General features: G+C 38.3%; 1 protein-coding gene across 1 annotated transcript in view; it reads left to right on the top strand.

Moving 5' to 3' along the window:
* LOC121411544 overlaps positions 1-8,846 on the top strand; it is a 32,167-nt gene extending 23,321 nt beyond the window's left edge. The window contains exons 2-6 of the mRNA XM_041604332.1: positions 1,704-1,808; positions 2,469-2,587; positions 4,972-5,311; positions 6,737-6,903; positions 7,977-8,846. Coding sequence (XP_041460266.1) covers positions 1,704-1,808; positions 2,469-2,587; positions 4,972-5,311; positions 6,737-6,903; positions 7,977-8,824 — 1,579 coding nt within the window. The 3' untranslated portion in view covers positions 8,825-8,846. The remainder of the gene's footprint in view (positions 1-1,703; positions 1,809-2,468; positions 2,588-4,971; positions 5,312-6,736; positions 6,904-7,976) is intronic.
* Positions 8,847-9,936: the final 1,090 nt, after the last annotated feature.

Here is a 9,936-nt window from a genome sequence, read left to right on the forward strand (position 1 = left end):
ATTGGCAATACGCCGGGACCGTAGCATTGGAGAAAAGCTAGTACCATCTAAGGCATGATGCCCTGGTAGTTGGGTCCCTGGATGACACCTGTTCATATACAGTGACTGGCACTCGACTATGATTGGTAACGATTCAATATTGCGGTATCCATACGCATATCTTGGACGTGTATGAAGTCAGATGGGGATTAAAACGTAAGGTAATCCACCTGCCAATGATCTCAACTGAAACACAATCAACAGGTGTATTAATTGATCTAAGCGAGGACCACACATATTGGTCATGGTATGCAATACGTAAACACGCGGTTATAGTTTTGGAGATTTTGGAGATGTGGTGACGTGTGTCATATTACACATGATTTGTCATTGCTTCATGCGCATATAAAGCACATAAAAATAACAGTTGCCTGTTGCAGAAAATGTTGTGTTTAAACGCACGTCAAAGTACCAAGCGCAAGTCCCGAATACGGGTGCTTCGTTGGCTAAAAATTAAGTTGTGCGTGATTTTTTGAGTTGCGTTTGATCGCAAGTCTTTTTGCCTCGGGCCCCTGAGCAGATGTGCGATTCATAAAAACATTTTATAGTGACATGTCGCCCTCACGAAGGCGTTTACAAATTTTGCGTCACATAAGAATTTCAGGGTGTTCCCGCCATGTACACAACATTTACATCAACTTGTTGATTGTCGCACAAAGCAGATCAATTCTAGCTGAGGAAAATCACGCCATTGCCGGGATTCGACCCAGCGGCTCTCAGTTTCAAATTTAGGAGACTAACCCACTGGGCCACAACGATTACGATGCGTGATTAATCTGAGAAAGATGTTTTCTTATTGAATTCAATCCAAGATACTGCCATGTACCATCAATTTCCATCTGATTGCTTATCAGAGCATCTGCGTAACGAATGGTTATCTCATAAACATTCAGGGTTGAAATTAATAAAGTTTCTTCAGTTTACCCTTCCAATTTTGGAAAAGACTCTCACTTACTTAATTTGTTTATTTGTTTGTATTTCCCCTTTCGTAAACTTAAATACATATATATACTATTTATGTGTTCATTTAAACATTTATGTCATAGATTTGAAATAAGGCTTGCCAGAAAAGGCGTCGAAGTTTAATTCAAGGATACGATTCATCGCCAACCTGCTTAATCGAATTGCTTATCTGAATTTCCTTGCGATTTAAAACATCCATGCCCCCTTTTTATTAAAATAATTCTCAAGATATTTCGTAATTCAAAGGGAACATTGTTAAATACTTTTCTCCTCCTATATAGAGTAAAATTTGTAATGATCAACGATCGCTGGTAAAAAGATATATACCCGACACAAGATAATATATTATGTCTTCGTAAATATATTTATAAAGACTTTGGTTTCTTCTGACAATAATCACTAACATTCAGATCATTATACTATAATAAAAAGTAAAAACATCATAAACAGATCATCACAATTCATAAGAAATACGGAGCTACAAAAATGGTAGCTGGCGATCAAAACTACCATTGAAATAATAATAAGACATAAAAACAGATTTGCTGAGAGGTTGTACGACGATGGAGAGTATTTTCACAATATTTTATTTTTACGCATGCGCACTTTTATTGTAAAACCTTTCATTGTCCATTTATTTTATTGACCCCCTCCCTTCGTTTAGAATGATCCCATTTTTTTTCTCTCTATCTCTCTTACAGTATTACCAATGTACAAAGAATACCAATGAGTGGAATACAAACCAAGAAGTTCAGATATATGACCAAGTGCAGTGTTTTTGGTGTCGCTATGTGCAGTAGATACAGGTAAGTGTATAACTGAATGCAATGTCATGTTCTCGACTAATGTGGCATCGTAGGGGAACTTGCAATCGGTAACTACACTCTAAAAAATGAAGTGCTAATTTGTCTAGTTCAAAATAGACAAATCAGCACTCCGAAGTGCAGTCACCATACACGCTCTTTAAGAGCTAAATTACCACTTCATTTTTTAGAGTGTAGTCACTGTTAGGTTCCTAACATCAATCACAAGTCTTGAAATGAATTGAAAATTTGTAATTGATAACTGGTCTGTTTCTTGCATCAACAGTTATCAACTGATTTACTTTATTAATATAAAATGATCTAGCTACATGTAAATTTTCAACTGAACTTTGCAATTGATTGCGAATATTTTCCTATGTCTTTTAAATAATGAACTCTATATGGGGGAAGACTATCTTCAAGCAGCAGGAGAGAGAAAAATTTCGTTATCGACACACAGAGGCGAAAGTGGAAATATTAATAAAGAAAAAGAAATATCACATAAAAAAGACGGGAGACGAAAATGGGAAATAAAACAAAAATCACAACAACAACAAAGAAATATTTTGGGGGCATTGATCTATTTAGTCTGATATATTCATTAAACTCTGATTTCAGAATGTGACTGGGTTTTTTTTTCACTTTGATTTTTGCACTCGTCAGGTTGGTTTATGTGAATGCATTTCGTGAACTGGTAACGACTCAGTACGCTGTAAGACCTGGCTGCTGTAAAGGCTACGTTCAAGATGGTACTATGTGTCTGGAGGCGCCACCAACAACAAGTGAGTTACAATCTACCTTAGATTTCAAGACAAAAGACATTATAATCAAAAGCAAGTCAGGCGGAACAAGGTTGAATGTTTGTCGAAAAAAATAAATTTCGGGTGAGTTTTCAAACTGCGACGCAAAACGAATTCAAGAACACAGTAAATGTATTGAAACTGCCCGTCAAATGACAATGAACAGCTGAGAGGTCTTTTTCGAAATTTGTGGACCATAACAGCAATTTCGTCCTCAGTTGACGAAGCTGACGAATAATATTGCAAAAATGTCGTACGTTAAGAGTCCAGGACGAAACCGCTGTTTTGATTCACCAATTTTCGAAAGAGACTGCTTGATTTCTCTTTGTCATGAAGGGTATTTTCTGTATTATTGGAAAGCTCTGCGTCGTCGTGCGAAAAATCCCTGATGTTTCTATTGCACGACAAAGTATTCGAGGGTAAAAATAAATATTCGAAAGAAACCACAACCTGTCGTAGTCGTGATGGTATGTGTACAGCCACAGTCTCACCGAATCTATTTTGACTGATAAGACTTGCATTGCATATAATGCCATAGCTTTGATCGGTCTGCAATCGATTTCCTCGGTGTGACTACGGTTTAAGATAGGCAACGGGGACCAGGCAGGAAAGTGGGATGATGTCAGAACAACCGACAAGTTAGAACACACTACCGGATCTGTAGTTAATTATGCCTCCAGTCTCGTCAATAAGAACATGGATGATGTCAGGACAGACGAAGAGTGGGAACACGCTATACGGATCTGTAGTCAATAATGCCTCTGGTCTCGTCTTAAGAACACGAATGATTCAGTTTCCTCTGACTCGCTTCTGAACCGTGAATGGTAGTTCCACATCTCTCATCCCCCTTTATCTTGGAGCGAAAGAAGGAGGCACGAACTTTGTTTCAAGAATAGAACAGAGACCCAAAGCCAGTTAGGTTCCATATTTGGGGAAGCGAAACCTACTGCATGAAGACACGTACGTTTGTTTGGAATTCTGATGATTTATCTTTTGGAAAAGAACGAAATTCTAATGAACCGTAAATATATAGCTAGAAAATCTAAACAATAATTATCTAAAGTATTTATAATTTCTTTGAAACATTCCAATGTGCCAGAAACATCATACAAATCTTTCCATCATTCTGATACAAAATACACTCCAAATATAGTGAAGTGTTTGAATTCGTGATGTCACCAAAAAAAAATCTTAACATAAATTAATAATTTTTAGGAAAGCTAGATCGTTATGATTCGATTATCCTCATGGAAACATATCACATGATTCAGCTCGATGTCATCGTTAGAATAAGGTTAGAAACTGTGATATTGTTATGATCTCATGCAGATGAGATTTTTGTTTATGATAATTCAAAATGTGATAGATTTCACACATACTGGATCTCATTAGGGTTAAAGGGGGCAGGTATGAGTCTATCGTTCAGCACCTATTTAGTAACGGATGAAATTGGGAACAGTTTCATCGGTATGACGCTTGGGAGTGACTTGAGATATGTGTCCTTTGTCAAATAGGAACGTTCGAAAAAACAAATGCTCTGGAAATGTTCTAAATAATAAGTGCTTTGGAAATGTTCTGAATGAAAAAGAAATGTTCTAGAATGTCCAAGAACAATCGCTCTAGAATTCCAAGACAAATTTACTCTGGGTCAATTTTACACTATATGTATTCAGCAATTCGGAATATTATGGTCGCAGGGACTGAAACAACTGGAATACTTTGATCTGATATCACATTCGACTATAATTACTCGACCATAAAGGAGCGTCCGAAGACCATTTTTTTTTCTTTTTAAAAATGCAATAAGGTACTCACTGATCAGAAAAAGGCTATATCGTGGAAATATAGAGTAGAAAATATGTCTATAAAAAGTCAAACAAAATGAAGAGTATCATCTGATATAGACCATAATTATAAGAACCTCTATACGATTGGACAAGTACGACATAATTATTTACATGATCCTGGCGAAGTCCAATTGGTAGTTCAGTGAAAAATAATTTCCATGGAAATTTCATTCTGTATTCTCAATATTTTACTAACTCTCATGAACTATGTCTGCAGTTAATTTGCTTTTAATGGAGTCACGATCGACTGTGGTTTCCCCTATTCCCTGACAGGCCCCTTCTTTGGAAGAAAGATTGTCTCTTCTTGTTTTTTTCGTAGTGACTGTACGCTTGGGAATTATCGTTGTTAATTTGAAAGGATGTCTACAACTTTCACCATTGTTTTGATCTTTTATCGCACCAGGGTTCCATGTACCATAACCACAATGAGGTCAGTATACTTTTGCTTGACTAACATTGGAAAATGATTTGACATGATGTATGCTTTTATGCTTGCGCCCCCCCCCCCCCTTACTCCAGTGCCTCCTCAGACGTCCACAAGAGGCCCAACGACAGTCAGAACACAAACGGTGAGGGCGTCTTTCGGCGATGTGTCTCCCAGAGGATCTTCGGGTGGCTACCCTATCAAGGAAGGCTCTGGAGCGTCTAAGGGCCAGTCTGGTCATCGTGATGAGGTACTCATAGATCAGGAAGGAGGCTACTTTGAGGTGAATCCTGATTACAAGGGGCCGGCTGTGGATCGTGTGTTGCCTCTGATTGCGTCTGGTGTTGCAGGGGTCATTACCCTGACCGCTGTAGTAGCCTTCGTGCTGATTTTCATCAGTAGAAGGAAAAGGAAGCGCAACAAGGTCCAACCTGGGTAAGAATTCGTCCCCGATAACATCCATGATGAAATCTAAAATTCATTTTGAAGTTAATGCGAATTGCTCGTCGTGATTTGCTATTTAACAATTTGGTTTGAAAAAAAGAATGTTGAGGAAGAAACTCCAATTATAAAGATATTGCGGGAATGTGGGCATAAGATTAGAAGACGTATGCATCATCTGTTTTATGAAAGGAAAATCTGCAGATAATCAACCAATTAACAAATTAGGGAATGTTAATATGCTTCCGATGAGGATGATATATACGGCTTTTTTCTTGTAATTTTGCATTCTGCCGATAGACTGATGTGTTCCCAATCCCTAGATAATCATGTTACGATTAAAACAGATGCATGTTCAGTTTTTAGAATATTTATTTATTTTGACAAGCGAGAACGTGGGCTTGTCGAGTAGGTTCAAGTCTGAAGGAAAAAATAACAGGACGGAATTAAGAGATATATTAATGAGGCTCCCTTTCCACGACTTCTATCGAGAAACAGTGTTTATAAACTCAATGGCTATGGAAACCTACTGGTTTCAGTATTGATGAAAATGGAAGTGAGAGAAGCTGGTTTTCTATTTGCTAAAAGATGTAAATGTTTCATCCAAATAGCTGGCAATTAAACTTAAAATCGACCATCAGATCATTGGGAAGCCAGTTATTGCATATAGAGAGGTAATGGATGGATCAAGAGAAACTTCTAGTCGAAAGGTTATTTTGTAGGCAGCAACTGGCCCCCTCTCCCCAACCCATTCCCAGCATACATCGATTTAGTCCTAATTGACTCATTCGCCACTATCGCAAATTATCATTCTCAAAGTCAACGCTGTTGCCAACTCCCGAAATAAACCCGATCCTATCTCATCAAACTATTATTCCGACACCCCTTATCCCTCCTACCAACTCCCTGTCGTTTTTTTAAATCACCTGTTTCTTTTAACCATTTCCATTGTTTCCGCAATTGTTTCAACGGCACGTATTAGAGCCCCACAGAATGATAGACACTAATCCATAATGTCTGTAGATTTCCAAATTAATACTTGGCTACACTTATATACAGTATGATAAATCTATAACACCTGCTTTTAAGAGTACGTGTGTGTCTAAAGAAGAATTTTATTACTCATCAAAGTATTCCCCAGAGGCATTTCTGAAATATACTTTTGATGACTAGGGTTTTTTTAAGACGTGATATTCTTTAAAATGGGAAATAGATTTACAATGGAGTTCGATTTCTTAAATAAGCATTGTCGGAATAATGAGGCCCAAAGCAAAACAGTGAAATCGTGACATCGACATGGTGGCAATATGATTTTGTTTTTCGTTATAGAATGTAGATAATGTCGCGTATTTTGAATAATCACTTTATCCTTCATTTTCCTTCCCTCATCCTTCTTGTTTTCAATTTTGATGTTCGCAGATTTCATGACTCTGTTCGGTTCCGAACTAACCACCAGCCGAAGGATACGACTAAGCTCGAGATGAAGAGAATGTCAACAGAGAAAGCATCAGCACACGCCTTAGCGCTTGCTGTCACCAAACCAAACCCCAAGGCATCCAAGAAATTCAAGAGATTATCTCGAAAAGGTGAATAACATTCATGTATTTACATGAGATGAATAAGTGCAATTATAAGTCTTCTTATTTTTGTTGTCTGGAACCGAATACAACGACTTAAATTCATTTTATTGTGATTATGATTGATTTCTAAATTTCGCATTTTCTCCACTCTCGATTTGAAAATGTACATTATATTATAATAATGTATTCATAAACATAACAATTAGTGAACAGAGAAATATCCCAGAGTGAGGAGAACTACTGAAATAAAGCCACATTACCTAATTCAAGCACGGTAATGTAAACATTTATACATGTAGAGTACGAAGTATAACAAAGAGACAGAAGGAAAAATATTTGCAGCTAATGAACAACAGACACGAAATTCATGATTTCAAGGCATAAGAATTTAAAAGCTGCTATGAATCTGTATCAATATTGAAAAATTAACTAAAAAAGTAAAAATAGCTGTTGGCTTTAAATCAAGAGATGGCGCGGTTCAAGACAGTAAACAGAACAAAATGAAGCATCCGACAGATAAAGACAAAAATTTCGTTGTGATCTCCGGGGATGGGACAGTACCTGTCACTTCTGACAATTAAGAGTCAAAATCGGGGGGGGGGGGTAGGAACTCGAATTTTGATGTGGTGATACATGTATCAAATCTAAGAATACGCGGACGAAAAACAAACAGGAAGGATGCGATTTCAGAGCAGGACCTGGTGCACTGCAGAGGGCGCAATGGCAGCTCTTGACACAGCGACATAAATATTAAATTGGAACATGATTTTGAAAGACTCAAACTAACGTATTTAATACACTGTCTTGGTCGTCTTGGTCGAGACCGTATTTTCTTTATATTTTTTTTCTTGCTTTCTCCATTTGCTTAAATCATGTATAATTAGACATGTTAAAGGTCATAATCGACGATATGCCAACGTTGTTGTAATGCAATCTAAATCTATATTTAAATGACATCTAAAGATGGAAGTGACAAAGTGTTGCTTTATTTGAAAGATGGAAAGTTAATTGTACTTGTCATAATGCAATTATCAAACTATTTAAACTTTTTGTGTTTGTTTTCTTCATGTCTTCTTTAGATGGACCTTATGTGGAAATATCGGATATTCCGGGAACACCGTTCGCGAGAGTCACCTCAAAGACGGAAGAGACGATACGATCGGATCTACAAAACAACCAAGTACACGCTGCTTTCATCAACAACAGAAGAAGCTTGAACGAATCCCAACGAAAGCAGAGAAGTCCCGTGAAACGTGGTGGCTCAATGAAGATTGTTCCCCAATACGCCGTGGTCAACAAGCTAAGAAAACCTGACACCGACTGCGAAGAGCTGTTGGACGCCAAGAACAGCCCAAAAAATAACAACGACGCTGAGGACAACCTCCATGGAGCTTACCACGCCTTTACACTTGAACATCAAGGTACTGGAGATTCAGCCCCGCTGTATGCAGATCCTAATCAGAAACAACAGAACAAGTCAAGAACGTGGGCTTGTCGAGTAGGTTCAAGTCTGAAGGAGAATCGTGTCAAAGGTGTGGGTACGCTCACACCAGGGAACGTCTTAGCTCTGGTGAAGCAGAGCAATCTTCGAGAAACATCCAAACTCTTTACGAGCTGCGGCGATGGGGTCGGGAACCGCCGCCTCTCGTCGGGTTATACCAACAAAGATGATGATTCAGAAAACTCGAGTGGGTACAGCTCACTCCGTCACAGCATTGAGGGGGAACCGGACATGTACGGGAAGCTGAACCATGCTACCAGTGTAAAACCCTCAGGTCCGCCCGACACCAAGGGTCAGACAGCTGCGTTAGAAGCAGCAGACGTCAATGACTACGATAAACTCAGACGAGGTCCCAAGTCGAGAACTCTGGGGTTGAAATGGGCAACATCAGGGCATTACGAGACCTTAGACGTTGACGAAACATGATGCTGACGTCTTTTAAACTTTTCTAAATAATATTAATCAAAATGTAGGACGATGTCCTACGGTTGATATTTTGCAATAACTAAAACACTAGTCAGAGGATCCGGAAATAGGGACCTGATGGCAACTTCGCAGGACTAACGCGGCATAATATCGGTGGAAACGGCAAATGATACGTATGTGCCATGTACTGCCAGATCTGGGAGGTTGTTGATGGTCATTGCTAACTAAAAAGTAAACGTGATACCTTATAGCGGTATTGTGGCTCGGTTGAGAAGTCTCCGGACTGTAAACCACAAGGTACGGTGTTCAAATCCCTCTGGGGCACCCGCGTCCTTTGGCAGTGCGTTTCATTCACATTTCCCACTCTCCACCCAGGTCAGTATAGCAAATGGGTACCAGGTACGAGGCTTTTTCTCGAATAAACGAACGCCCGATTACATGGATAATGTTTGCCACGCTAAAGCCGGGATAATGTTATACTGCGCTTAGAAAAATCGTATCTACTGATGTGTAAGCATAATTCGGTTACTTTGTTGGTGATTCATTATGCATATCCACATGTTCATAACATAGAGAGTAAATATGTTAGTCACAACCTGTGACCATGAGGATGCACATTAAATTAGACATTTGTTATGATTTCGGTCAGCGGGTTTAACCTTTCCAACATGACTCGGGATTTTTTTTTTTATTTGTGGAGACTAATCTGAGCTGAAATAGTTGAGGTAAACTTTCATTCTCTCCTTTTTCCCTTTATTCCAGTAATAGTTAAAGGATTGGAGTCAGGAAACGTATTTGCTCATCTATAAAATATTTTAACACATTTGTACTTTCAATGTACGTAAATGTTTATGATGTGGCTTAAAGGTAATATTACATATTGAACACAGTTAAAATGTTTTCCAACACTCCATATAGTAAGATGTACTTATAGGCTTACGTGGGATTTTTATAGATGAAATTTTGAAAATGAAATGCATCATACTTTGTAGTTTCTGTTCAAGGAAATTTTTAAAGAAATGTATATAACAGATGATACTTTTGTACTTTCCACTTGTAAATATCGATGGAAGAACTATCTAACTTGTCTACCGTATTCACTTTTCACATTG

Source organism: Lytechinus variegatus, chromosome 3 (genome assembly GCF_018143015.1).
Source record: "Lytechinus variegatus isolate NC3 chromosome 3, Lvar_3.0, whole genome shotgun sequence".
Taxonomy (NCBI): Eukaryota; Metazoa; Echinodermata; class Echinoidea; order Temnopleuroida; family Toxopneustidae; genus Lytechinus; species Lytechinus variegatus.